This window comes from Choloepus didactylus, chromosome 3, assembly GCF_015220235.1.
Source record: "Choloepus didactylus isolate mChoDid1 chromosome 3, mChoDid1.pri, whole genome shotgun sequence".
NCBI classification, from domain to species: Eukaryota; Metazoa; Chordata; class Mammalia; order Pilosa; family Megalonychidae; genus Choloepus; species Choloepus didactylus.
In genome coordinates, this window is record NC_051309.1 from 201,060,654 (window position 1) to 201,075,322 (window position 14,669).

At 36.5% G+C, this 14,669-nt stretch overlaps 1 protein-coding gene across 2 annotated transcripts in view; it reads left to right on the forward strand.

The window, feature by feature from the left end:
* SNX25 (sorting nexin 25) overlaps positions 1–14,669 on the forward strand; it is a 180,726-nt gene that overhangs the window by 53,653 nt on the left and 112,404 nt on the right. For both annotated transcript variants that reach the window (XM_037831118.1, XM_037831116.1), the window contains exon 2: positions 995–1,079. In XM_037831118.1, coding sequence (XP_037687046.1) covers positions 995–1,079 — 85 coding nt within the window. The remainder of the gene's footprint in view (positions 1–994; positions 1,080–14,669) is intronic.

Consider the following 14,669-nt stretch of genomic DNA (forward strand, 5'->3'; position numbering starts at 1 on the left):
GATAGATTCCTAGAAGTGGAATTGTCAAATCAAAGGATAATGCATTTAAAATTTTAATATACGTGGCTCAGTTCCTTCTTAGAAGCTTGTAGAGATAGATATTCCCCCAACAGTGAGTGAAAAGGACCATTTCTTGCCCACATTAGATATTATGAGTTGTTGCCCTCCTTCGGCAGTCTGATAGTATCTCATTGATCTAATTTGCATTTCTCTAATTGAAAATGAGGTTGCATAGTTTTTCCTATATTTATTGGTCATTTGCTTATCTTTTATGATTCCCCTTTCAACATATTGGTTTTCTTTTGAACTGCTTTTAATCTCGGTACTGTGTATATTCAAAAGTAATACTTTGTTATGTATGTTGCAGATATTGTCTCCTAGTCTATCATTAAATTTTGTTTATAATGTCTTTTGTCATACAGGAATTTTCTATTTTAAATAATCATATTTGTCAGATTTTTAAACTTCTGGATTTTGTGTCTTCTTTTAGGAAGGCCTCCTTCATTTCCAAAATTATAAATAGCTTCTCCCCTCTTAATACTTTTTTAGTTTAAAAAAAATATTTAGCTCTTTAATCAGTTTGGAGTTGTGTGTGAGGTAGGAATCTAACCTTTGTTCCACACGGTATCAGATTATCTCAGCACTATTTATTGAATAGTCTGTATTTTCCTCTTTGATTCTAAATTCTTTATTGTGTTCTTAATTCCCATATATAGATGTGTCTGTTTTTGTACTTTTACCATTTTATTGATTTGTCTGTTCCTACACTGGCATAATACAGTTTTGATATCCAGTAGGAAAAATCCTTCGTTAATTCTTCTCTTTCAAAAATTTCTTAACTAATCTTAAGCATTTTCTTACTTTTCAGAAGAACTTTATAATTTGTCAAGCATTACCTTAATGCTTGTATAGGTGGTATTTCAAACCTTTGATTTAACTTTTATATGTGATTTTTCCATTCAGTAATCTGTATCTTTTTTTTCTTACATTTCAGAGGCCTGTATATGGAAACTCACATGAGTCAGTTCAGTCTAGAAGGGTAGTAATTTCTCATAATATGGATAAAGCTCTGAAAGAAGGTAAGGATTAAATGAGAGTATATGTTACCGTATAAAGCAATTCTTTATGTACCAAAAGTAAAATAATCTTTAGCAAATTTGTCTGTCCTTGTCTGCATATGGTATTAGGAATTTTTTCATGTGTTTGTGTTTGGTGACCAACTGAATATTATATCCATGTTTTGGTTGAGTTGAAGGGATTTAAACATTTGTTGAGGAGGAATTTCTAGGTCACATGAAGCTGGCCAGGTAGATGGAGTTAGTTACAGCATACAAAACAAGGATCTGCTCTCTGTTCCCAAAGTTCGGAATCAAGAAAGATTTTTTTTCTCCTAGATATAATGTAGAGAAGGGGTGTTGTAGAAAAATGCACTCAGGTTCACTCGTGGACAAACCCATCAACCAAATTAAGGGATGACAATCAATCTCACACAAGAATGGAAGGCACACAGGTGAAGTGTGTATTGAGGAAGGCTGAAGGGGAGATCGTGAAGCCTACAGTGTTGTCATGTGTATGAAAGTGGGAATAAGCAAGTATAATTACAAAGTTTAAAAAGGTAATACAGTTTAACAATTAAATTTCTAAAAACACTGACAATTTCAATTATATATACAGAAAAAAATATCTGAGTCTTTCAGGTGAGTGTACATGGGTTAGGTGTGCAATTGAGAGAACTGAATAAGGAAGTATACACCTGCAAGTATGTTTTACTTGTCATGGTTCATAGAAATCACTGTTAAAATTTGAAGTTGAGTACTGTGTAAGTATTGAGGCAATATGAAATTGTGTGGATTCATAGAATTTTAGAACTTTGGACATGTACTTAAACTTGAAAAATATTTGTATTAGATCAGTAAAAGTGTAATGAACTGTATAGAACTTATTGTATTTAAAATTTGGTTTTTATTATTCATAATCTTGAAATCATGGTTTTAAAAAGTATTTCATCTGTTCTTTAATTGTTTTTATTGAGGTAAAATTTATATATATTGAAATACCCAAATCTTAAGTGTACAATTAAATAATTTTCATAAATGCGTATAACCAAGTAACCACCACCCCAATCAAAGTAAAGAACATTTGTATCATCCCTGAAAGTTTGCCTGATGCCCCTTGTGATCAAAACCCATCTTCCATTATTCTAATACCTATCACTGTAGAGTAGTTTTGCCTGTTCTTAAACTTCATAGAAATGGAGACATACATTATGTACTCTTGTACCTGGCTTCTTTCACTCAGCCTAATGTCTTTTTGAGATTTATCCATGTTGTGTGTATCAGTTCATTCTTTTGTTATTGCTGAGTAGTATTCTATTATATGACCGTATGACAGTGTATTTATCCATTCTCCTATTGGACATTTGAGTTTGTAATTTTTTGCAATTTAGTGAATAAAGTTGCTATAAACAAGCCTTTTCATGGACATATGTTTTCATTTCTCTTGGATAAATATCTAGGAGTGGAATTGCTGGGTCATAGGGTAGTTGTGTTTAACTTCATAAGAAAATGCCAAACAATATTCCAAAGTAATTGTATCTTTTTAGACTGTCAGTAAGAGTTCTAGTAGTTTGAGACCCATTAAACAAAGTTTAATGAGAAGGAAAAAAAAAGGGGTTCCAGTAGCAACTTGACATTGACATTTGCTGTTGTCAGTCTTTGTTTTAGCCATTCTGATGGATGTGAAATGTATCTTCTTAGGTCTTAAATTGTGTGTCCCTGATGATTGAGGATGTTCAGCACCATTTCATGTGCTTAATGACTATTTCCAGATCTTCATTTGTGATGTCTTTCAAATCTTTCTCACATTTTATTGTCTCTTTAAAACTTCTAGTTTATTTGTAGGAATTAAAAATATATTTTGGAACCACCTTCTTTGTTAGAAGTATGTATAACAAGTATTTTCTCTCAGTTTGTGGATTGCTTTTTTATTTTCTTAATGGTGTCTTTGAGCAGAAGTTTTAAATTTTAATGAAATCCAATTAATAATTTTTTTCTTCTGTTTTTTAGATAGGATAAATTTATCTGTCTTCAAGTTCACCAGCCCTTGTTTCTGTCATCTCTGATCTGTAGTTAAGTGCATCCAGTGAATTTTTATTCAAATAAAAATGTGGTTTTCATGTGTACAATTTCCATTTTTTTTTGGTAGTTTCTGCTTCTCTGCTGAGATCCCCCCATCTCTTACTTATTATGGCCATGTTTTTCTTTAATTCCTTGAGCATATTTATAATAGCTGCTTTAAAGTCCTTGTATGGTAATTCTAACATCTGAGCCATCTTGGGGTTGGGTTCTATTGACTACTTTTCTCTTGACTATATGCCATTTTTTTGAGGGGTTTCTTCTAGTATGTAGGTATTTTTGATTGTGTACTGAACAGTGTGGATGGGACTTTCTGAACATTCAATATTTTATCTTCCTCTGAAAAGTGATGTTTTTTGTTCTAATATGCAGTTACATTACTGGCTGATCACCTTGAAGATACTTAGTTTTATGCATTTTTTAGGGTGGGTGTGCCAGTTTGAGTGTATTGTGTCCCCCAAATGCCATTATCTTTATAGTCTTGTGTGGGGCAGAAGTTTTGGTGTTGGTTAGATTTGCTTGGAGTGTGCCCCACCCAGCTGTGGGAGATAATTTTGATGAGATGTTCCCGTGGAGGCATGGCCCCACCCATTCGGGGTGGGCCTTGATCAGTGGAGCTATATAAATGAGCTGACTTGGGGGGAAGAAAGGGAGTGCAGCTGGGAGTGATGTTTTGAAGAGAAGCAAGCTTGCTAGAAAGGAACGTCCTGGGAGAAAGCCGTTTTGAGGCTGGAGCTTTGGAGCAGATGCCAGCTGCCTTCCTAGCTAACAGAGGTTTTCCGGAGGCCATTGGCCATCCTCCGGTGAAGGTACCCAATTGCTGATGTGTTACTGGACGTTTTGTGGCCTTAAGACTGTGACTGTGTAGCTAAATAAACCCCCATTTTATAAAAGCCTATCCATCTCTGGTGTTTTGCATTCTGCAGCATTAGCAAACTAGGACAGTGGGTCTGTTTGGAGTTTTGCTCTTAACCTCAGTACTGGGACATAGTTTTTATCCTTAAGACATGGCTTTTCCACAGTTTCAATGGAAAGCCCACAGTCACACCTCTAACTTGGCAGGACTCCAACTCAAAACTCAATCTCCGTGGTGGACAACAATTGAAGTATCTTTCTCAGCTCTCCCAGCTATTGGTTTTCATTGGTCTCCTTGTTGTCTTACCTTACATGAGTACTTCAGGGTCAGCAGTGGAGTTTTTTTATTAATACATTTTTTATTGTGAAATTTAACATCTATACATAACAGTGATAACTTTCAAAGTACGATTTAACAAGTAGTTAGCAAATTTCGAACAATGTATAGGTTACAGTTCCACAATTTCAGTTATTTCTTTATTGTAAAATATATATACAGAAAGATGAGAACTTTCAAAGTACAATTTAACAAGTAGTTATATAGGTAATTTCAAAGAATGTTATGGGCTATAGTTCCACAGTTTCAGGTCTTTCCTTGTTGTGAAATATAAGATATATACAGAAAGGTAAGAACCTTCAAAGTACAATTTAATGAGTAACTGTAGAACAAATTTCAAAGAATATTATGGGTTACAGTTTCACCTTTTCAGTTATTTCTTTATTGTAAAATAAAAATACAGAAAGGTGAGAACTTTCAAAGTACAATTTAACAAGTGGTTATATAGGTAATTTCAAAGAATGTTATGGGTTACAGTTCCACAGTTTCAGGTCTTTCCTTATTGTGAAATATATGATATATACAGAAAGGTGAGAACTTTCAAAGTACAATTTAACAAGTAACTATAGAGCAAATTTCAAAGAATGTTACGGCTTATAGTTCTACCTTTTCAGTTATTTCCTTCTAGCTATTCTAATACCCTAGCATCTAAAAAAAAAATATGAAAATTGGTTATTCATAATCCTTTGTTAAATCCTGTCTTGTTTGTTGCTACCTCTTCTTCTCATTTAATCACTTTCCCGATCTTCAGGGCTGTCTAGACAGAGACCACATTAACTTGCTCATTTTGAAAAAGGGTGTCAGCATTATGGAGACGGGAGCTACATCTGATTGTTGTTCTTAAAGAGGCTGTTGCCTCTGGGTTTTAGGCCTTGTCTGACATAGGAACACTCTGGTGAATTTAAATTTCTGAGAGATAAAGTTACTGAGGGAAACTTTTATAGAATCTCAGATCAGGACCTAGGTATTTCAGAACTACTGTTGGTAAGGGCATGGCATACTGTGGCCATTTGAGATATGTGGCTGGAGCTTGCATAAAGAGAAACCTCCAGGATAGCCTTTCGACTTTATTTGAAATCTCTTAGTCACTGTAACCTTATTTTGTTACCTTTCTTTTCCCCTTTTTGGTCAAGAAGGTATTTTGAAGCCCTCAATGCCAGGGCCAGCTCATTGCTGGGAGTCATGTCCCACATCACCTGGGAGATTTACTTCCCTGGGAATCATGTGGGGGGAGGTTAATGAATTTATTTGCCTATTTGGGCTTAGAGAGGCCACATCTGAGCAACAAAAAAGGCTCTCTGGAGGTGCCTCTTAGGCATAGTTATAGGAAGGCTTAGCCTCTCTTTTACAGCCATAAGTTTCACAAGAGCAAGCTTCAAGATCAAAGGCTTGACTTATTAAGTATGGGGTTCCTAATTTCACATAGCATATATTCTACCCAAGATAAACAACCAATATCTCACATTATCTTGTTGTACAATCATCATCACTCTCAATTTTAAACAATTGTCATAACCCAAAACATCTCAGAGCTCTTATCAGCCACTAATTTTTCATTCCTAGTATTAGTGTAGTGCTGGTAAGATGTTCCTATTAAATATAGTTTATAATATATAATGGGTAGTTTTTCCATATACTACTCTGTTGTTAACTCTTTGTACCAGTGTCATACCTTAGAAGTATATCATGTGAACACTTATTTATATTTGTAGTGCCTCGTGGGTTACATGCATTTAAGTAACCACTTTCGATCATATTCACCTTCAATGTGGTATTGATACTTATAATCCCATCAACAAGCCATAATCACCTCTGTCCATTACCATAACGTTAAGTTCACCCTCATTATCATGTCTGTACATACTAGGTTATCGTTCCCCCTTCACTAGCTCTGTTGATCTTTAGGGTCCCCTATATTCTACATTATAAGACACTGATTTTACATTGTTCAGGGAATTCACATTAGTGCTAACATACAATATCTCTCCTTTTGTGTCTGGCTTATTTCACTCAGCATTATGTCTTCAGGGTTCATCCATGTTGTCATGTTTCACGACCTCATTCCTTCTTCCTACCGCATAGTATTCCATCGTATGTGTTTATCCACTCACTTGTTGACGGACACTTGGATTGTTTCCATCTCTTGGCAGTTGTGAACAATGCTGCTATGAATGTCAGTGTGCAAATGTGTGCCACTACTTTCAGATCTTCTGGGTGTATACTGAGAACTAAAACACAATGGAGTTTATACCTACGTTTTGTGATTCTATCCTGTTCAGTATTTTCTACCTTTCTTTCCAGCTGCTCTGGCATATCTTAACTCTGTTTTCTGGTATCTTAAATCAACAAAACAGACTTTCTGCTTGAGTTGGAGCTGCATTCCACCTCTAATACTGTTGAGTACCCTTCTGGGGAAAATTGTATAAACATGGATCTTATCCAGAGCCATTCCCTTCGGTCAAGAGTCTAGTCCATTCCAGTTTCTACCTGCTTCTGTTTGCTTTCCAGTGTCTTTAAATAGTTTAAAATTTCCCAAGATTTCCTAATTGCTCTCTGTAGGAAGGTTAGTATGATATAAACTATTGCATCACTAGAAGTGGAACTCTCTCCTTAATTTTTTTAAATGCAATTTTATTGAAATATATTCACATACCATACAACCATCCAAAGTGTACAACAGTTCACAGTATCATCATATAGTTGTGTATTCACCACCACAATCAATTTTTGAACATTTTCATTACTCAAAAAATAACAATAAAAATAAGAATAAAAATAAAAGTGAAAGAGAACACCCAAAACATCCCATACCCCTCATTCTCCCCTATTATTCATTTACTTTTTTTCCTCCATTTTTCTACTCATTTGTCCATACACTGGGTAAACGGAGTGTGTGAGCCATAAGGTTTTCACAATCACATGGTCACACCATATAAGCTATACAGTTATATGATCGTCTTCAAGAATTAAGGATACTGGATTACAGTTCAGCAGTTTCACATATTTCCATCTAGCTATTCTAATAAATTAAAAACTAAAAAGGTATATCTATATAATGCATAAGTTACCTCTATAATGACCTCTTCACTCCATTTGAAATCTCTCAGCAGTACCAGGTGTCACACAGACACCTGAAGCAAGATAAATCTGAAACTTTATCTTGTCTCATTTCTCTTCCCCCTTTTGGTCAAGAAGGCTTTCTCAATCTTACAATGCCAGGTCCAGGCTCATCCTCGGTAGTCACATCCCATGTTGTCAGGGAGATTTACACCCCTGGGAGACATGTCCCACATAGGAGGAAGGGCAATGAGTTTACTTGCAGAATTGGCTTAGAGAGAGAGGCCACATCTGAGCAACAAAAGAGGTTCTCTGGGAGTGACTCTTAGGCACAATTATAACTAGGCTCAGCCTCTCCTTTGCAGTGACAAGCTTCATAAGGGCAAGCCCCAAGATCAAGGGCTTGGCCTACTGCAATGGTAGTTCCTAATGCTTGCGAGAGTATCAGGAGTTCCCTAGGTGGGGAAGCTTTTAACATTTCCACATTTTTCCCCAGGCCCTCAAGGGGGCTTTGCAAATACTTTTTATTCTCTGCCAGAATTACTCTGCGATGTATCAGGACTTCACACTAACCTGTACAAACCAACAGATCTCACCCCCTATTCAAGGTTCCATGTAATTATGGTATTTGAATAAATTGACCATGCAAGTTAAATTTTATAGTGTGCTACAGAAAATACAGATTTTGCACCAAATGAGCATCTCTTCCTTTGGTCCCACAGAGAAATTGAAGTTTTGAAACACAGTTAATGTCATCCTCTACCCTTTGGTCTGATCTACCCCAATTTCAACCAAGTTCATTTCGTTCATATCTCCAATCAAAGTCTGATCTCCTTTTCAGCCTCTTTAACAGTTGCTGCATGGGGCAATGCCAACACTCATAGCTGCCAAACTTCGGCTTTGATTACCAGGTGCCACACAGACACCTGAAGCTCTAGGGGCAAACCAGATCACACACAAACAGCTTAGCATCTTAGAATTTAGAAATAACTGTTACAACTCATGGATAGATGTGACTCCTATAAGCCCTTATGATCAAGGAACCTTTACATAAGCCTTCCCCTGATAACCCATACTCCCGGATTCAATTCTGAGTTTGCACATTATTGTTAGCCCATATTAGTGAGGCGTTATTATGTTTGTCTTTTCATTTCTGGCTTATTTCACTCAACCTACTGTCCTCGAGATCTTTTCACCTAGTTGCATACTTCACAACTTCATTCCTTCTTGCTGCTGCTCACTATTCCACTGTATGTATACACACAGTTCACCATTCAGTTGATCAGTCGATGTGCCCTTAGGCCACCTCCATTCATTGCAAATCATGGATACTATCACCACAAACACCAGTGTTCAAATGTCCACTCGTGTCCCTGCTCTCAGTTCTCCAAGTGTACAACCAATAACAGGGTTGCAGGACCATATGGCAACCCTCTACTTAGCTTCCTGTGGAACTACCACACTGTCCTCCAGATGGGCTGCACCGTTCTATTTCCCCACCTATAGACAATAGGTACATACCTCTCTCCACGTTTCTCCAGCACTTGTATCCCTCTATTTATTTTTTAAATAGTTTTATTCTCATACCATGCAATCCATCCTATGTAAACAATCAATGATACCTGGTATAATCACATAGTTATGCATTTACCACCATAGTCTATATGAGGACATTTCCATTTCTTCTGCAATGAAAAAGGAAGAGGAGGGAAAAAATGAAGCATAAGAAAGATAGGTAAAAATAAAATAAAATACAATGAAAAGGTCATACAACAAAAACAACACCGAGAATACCATACCACTTCCTTATATCCCATTCCTGTAAACATTTAGCTGTGGTATATTGCCATTGTTACAATTAGTGGAAGTATATTACAGTGTTACTGTTAACTATAGACTCTAGTTTGCGTTGATTGTATTTTTTCCCTATACCATCCAGTTTCCAATACCTTGCTATGTTGACATTCATTTCTTCTCCCTCATGTAAAAAATTCTTATATTAGTGCACTTAATCACCATCATTGACTACTGTAGGCTTCAATAAGTTATACAGTCCCAGTCTTTTATCTTCTATCTTTCTTTCTGGTATCATGCATGCCCCTAGCCTTCCTCTTTCACCCATACTCACACTCATGTTTGTTCAGAGTACTTTTAGTACTGTGTTACCATCACACAGTATTTTGCTATCCATTTCTGGATCTATACAGTCAATCCTGTTGAGCATTCTGTACTCCTTCAGCATCAGATTCCTGATCTCTACCCTCTTTCTATCTCCTGATAACCTGTGTTCTCAACTTTAACTTTCAAGTTTTGCTCATTAACGTTAGTTCATATTAGCGAGACCATAGAGTATTTGTCCTTTTGTTTCTGGCTAATTTCACTCAGTGTCTACTGTCTGCCATTTTGTCTTTTGGACTTTATGTGTCGTATTTTATTTTATTTTTCTCTCTTTTTACCCTTACTGATAGTCTTCATTTCTATACTCTTCTCTGAACCTCTCTCTCCTGTCTTTTTCTATCTGTGTGTAGTGCTCCCTTTAGTATTTCTTGTTGAGCAGGTATCTTGTTCACAAACTCTCTGTGTCTGTCTGAAAATATTTTAAACCTTTCCTCATTTTTGAAGGACAGTTTTGCTAGATATAGAATTCTTGATTGGCAGTTTTTCTCTTTCAGTATCTTAAATGTATCGTACCATTCCCTTCTCACCTCCATGGTTTCTACTGAGAAATCCACACATAGTCTTATCGAGCTTCCCTTGTATGTGATGGATCACTTTTCTCTTGCTGCTTTCAGAATTCTCTTTGTCTTTGACATTTGATAATCTGATTAAGTATCTTGGAGTTGGTCTGTTCGGATCTATTCTGTTTGAGGTACACTGCACTTCTTGAATCTGTAATTTTATGTCTTTCATAAGAGATGGGAAATTTTCTTTGATTATTTCCTCCATTATTGTTTCTGCCCCTTTTCCCTTGTTTCTTTCTAGGACACCATTATGTGTATATTCATGTGCTTCATGTTGTTAATTCAATTCCCTTAGACACTGCTCATATTTTTTCATTCTTTTCCCTATGTGTTATTTTGTGTGTAGGATTTCAGATGTCCTGCTCTCCAGTTCATGAATCCTTTCCTTTTTTCTGCCTCTTCATATCCGCTGTTGTATGTCTCCATTGTGTTTTTCATCTCTTCTATTGTGCCTTTCATTCTCATAAATTCTGCCATTTTTTTTCAAGCTTACAGATTCTTCTTTATGGTTACTCAGTGTCTTCTTTATATCCTTCATCTCTTTTGCCACATTTTCCTTCAGCTCGTTGATTTGATTTAGAAGGTTTGTTTGAACATCTTTAATTAGTTACTTAACTCCTGTATCTCATTTGAATTGTAAGTTTGTTCCTTTGATTGGGCCGTGTCTTCATTTTCCCTAGTGTGATTCGTAATTTTTGGTTGTCTAGGCATCTGGTTTCCTTGATTACCCCCATCGGATTTTCCCAGGCTAGACAGGTCCAGGTCTCAGGAGGAGGGTATAATCAGTATCAGGTTTCCCTGAGGGTGAGACTCAGCAGGTTGCCAGACTTTCCTGTGTGGCCTCTAGACTCTGTGCTTTTCCTATCCTGCCCAGCAGGTGGCGATAGTCCACAGTTCCCCAATGATGGAAAGAGGTGCTGTGCCTTTAATTCTCAACGGACCCTGTCCCAGACAGGGATCAAGGTTGTCAGAAGCCAAGCTTAAGCTGTTTCTATTTTTTTTTTTTCCCCCAAGGCCCTGGGGTCTGAATTTTCTGAGGGAGGGCAGCCACTTGAGCTGGGCCCTGACCCGCCTTTTCATAGGGAAGATAGGCCCTTGAGGGAATTATCTCTTTCACTTGGCTTCTTCCTTTGTCTCTCTGGCTCTCTTAACTCTACAGCTTGCCTGGGTCAGGGCTGACAACTGAAAATGCCTGAGGCTTTCTCTAATGATTTACTTAGAATGAGAGAACTAAAAAAAAGAAATCCCCTTTTCAGATCCAGTCCCCTGTCCCCCAGTTTTGCTGGTCAAGCAGAGTTGGTATCTGGTTCTGTGTGCCCCTTTTCTTGGGACACAGCCATTTTCCAGTATTCTGAGCTCATTCATCTCCACAGGCCTCTGTTTTTATTTATTTATTATTATTATTATTTTCCATCAGCTTCTCTTCCTCTCTGCTGGGAGAGACCTCAGGGTACCTGTCCTTCTTGCTCTGAGTTTATTGGTGTTCATTACTTGTATTCAGTATAGTCCACATTCATTAATTAAAACTGCAGTTGGAGCTTGGTTCAGCTACCTTCCCTTCCTCCTAGTAGACTGCCTCTTTTTCCCACTGGGGAGTGTTCCAGCTGAGCCTGCCATTCCAAGAGGGGCACCAGCTTCTCACATTTGGGGAATTTTACTTACAGTTCTGTGCTGTGAGCTTGGCCCTTTCACCCACTCCAGACTCGTGTCCAGTGTGTGTCCGGTCACGAATGTTCCCCATACAGTTGTTCCAGACTATTTACTAGTTGTTTCTGGCTATTTACTAGGACTAAGTAAATTCCACACCTCCCTGCTCTGCCATCTTGCCCTGCCTCTGCAATGATTTCTTTTGAAAGGAAAATGTTACCCTGACTCTTTGGGCAAAACCTTAGTAAGTTACCCTTTGGAAAGCTATTTTTTTTTAAAACCATATTCTAGAATATTTGCAATTTCCTGTCCTTTGTTTTAAGCAAAATTATTTCCAGAGAAGTTGAGTATTATACTCCCTACCAAAATTAGGCTGCTGTCAACTTGGCTATTGGGGGTAAAATGTATACATTTGGCAGTTACTATTTTAAAAAAATGACAGCAGGCAAACCAAAACCAAAATCACCTTCTAAAAAAATTGGACATTTAATTTAATGGGGAAATAGTCAAAATCGAGAAATACATGTTCAGAGTAGATTAAGAAGTTTCATAAGCCTTTAGCAAATCTTTGTAGTGATTATAATTTCCATTTCTTGAGTATTTTAATTTACATTTCTAAACCCTGACATCAGTATATTTTAACTGAAATTCAGGATATTAGCTAGCTATAGTAAATATGCATTTATTGTCAGTAAAATTGATGTTCTCATTGTATGCTTACAAAATACAATCAGTAGGAGCACTTGTTAAGGCTGTAGTGATTTGAGTTCAGTTGATATGAATTGCTTATGAACTATTTATTTGAAATTTTCCTCAAGTTAGTTTAAACTAGATAAAATTGTTGTACCATTTTATCTTTATACTCTATTTTATTCCCTTTAGAATGTATAATTTAAAAACAGATTTATTGGAAGAATTGAGTAAAGTGCTGATGTGTGTATATTTATGTATGTGTGGGTTTTTTTTGTTTTTTTTTTTGTTTTTGTCTCTACAGAGTGATCATGTAGCTCTGTCAGTTAGGATTTGTTTTAAGTCTTTACAGATTGAATAACAGGAGAGTAGTAATATTCAAAAAGTGCAGAGCAAAGTAATATATATAGGCTTTTAGTGGAGCAGTAAGAACAACTAAAGCTGCAAATGCTGGAAGTTAAACGGCACACCTTGGGAAGATGGTCAAAGCATGTTATCATCAGCATTTTGTTAATTTCAAATTTAAAAGCTTTATTTTAGAGGATCATATATAGAAGGAATGGGCTATATGTTTGAGAAGTCAGAATAGCTACCTTTCTATACCAGGTACCCTCAAAAATTTCTCCTAAAGCTACATTTATTGGAAAACTGACAGAAGATAGAAGAATATTTTAAGTAACTTTTTGACTTACTGTTAATCGCATTAGATCTATAGCCTAATTTTCCCTAGGCTACCTGAATTACCTCAGTAATATAGACCAGAGAATTTAAATCAGTAAGTAATTATTGAGTACCTGCTGCTTGCTCAGTGGTGTCCTTAATTAAAATTGACAGTTCTTCCATTTAAAATACAATGTTTTATAATATTTTATCCTTTTCAAAGCATTAGAAGTATTGACCTCAATACTTTGTCTTATAAGAAACTATTCTGAATGTCTAAGAAATATATTTCTTTTGTTACTTTTTATGGTGCTCTTTACAAATGCTGCTAAATTTACATGTTCATGTCACACTGAATACATTTCTGTTAGTTTTGGCTTTTTTTAAAAAAGTTTTATTCATGTACTGTATAGTCCATCCTTAGTGTACAATCAATGTTACAACACATAGTTATGTATTCACCACCACATTTGATTGGCTCTCAATACTTCTCTGAATTTCAGTGGCAAATGTGTCTGTTAACAAGTGGTCCAGGCTGAAGTTGGGCCATAACTTGATAATGATAACAGAAGCTATTGCAAGGCCAGATATCACAAAGCCTTTGTCCAGCTATAACAGGACTTTTCACTTCTTTGGAACAGGACCCAGATTAGGTGAACCTGATGTGGTAATCCCTTTTACTAGGCTTTTTCTGTGGCTAGTTCCAGAGGATACGGGGGTGTGCACAGATTTCATGCTGACAGAGGAAGCAGGACTTGTTCCTGAAAGACCCTGACTTCTCCCACCCCTTTAGGCTTAGTCCATCTAGTTCATGACTTTTGACCCCATAGCATACAATATATTATAGTTTTTTTTTTGTTGACTGAATGAACAGATCAATCAATAACAAACTAGTAATCCCATGTCTTCTTAGAAGATCACTTTACTTCTAGACATAGACAGTAGTTATCAAATATATTGCATCTTAAAAACTTTGCAAACCATAAAGGGCTATCTAAATGAACAGTGGAATCATTGTTGTCCTTATCATTAAGCCAGTTCCTGGTTGAATGAGGACTAGTTTTTTGTTTGTGAGATCCAGGCAATAGTCATTTGTGACCCATGGGGCTTCACCACATGAACAGGGCTGACTGTTCCTCTGAATTGCTCTGGGGAAAAGGCAGGAGTGGGTAACATGGCTCTCTTGAAACTCTTTTCTTATACTTTTTACTTAGCCTGAGTCATTCCTCATTCTGAAACTTTATGGAGAGAGATTACCTAGCATCATATTATCTGGACTAACATGGTAGCTTAATTGGTCTCCTCACCTCTTGTTTTTCTCCAGTCCTTTAAGTCTTGTTTTCATATTACTCCAACTGAAATTAAAGTTCTAATCATGTTATTCCATTCACTACAGTCTTCAGTGATCCCCTTTCACCTACTTATTCTTTTGAGAGCAGTCCTAGAAAATAGATATATTTGAGTGATGATAGCAACTGACTTTTTGTTGGCTGTTATTATGCCTTTAAAAGAAAAGACTTTTTGCCTGGTAGTGAAGATGAAGGGTTC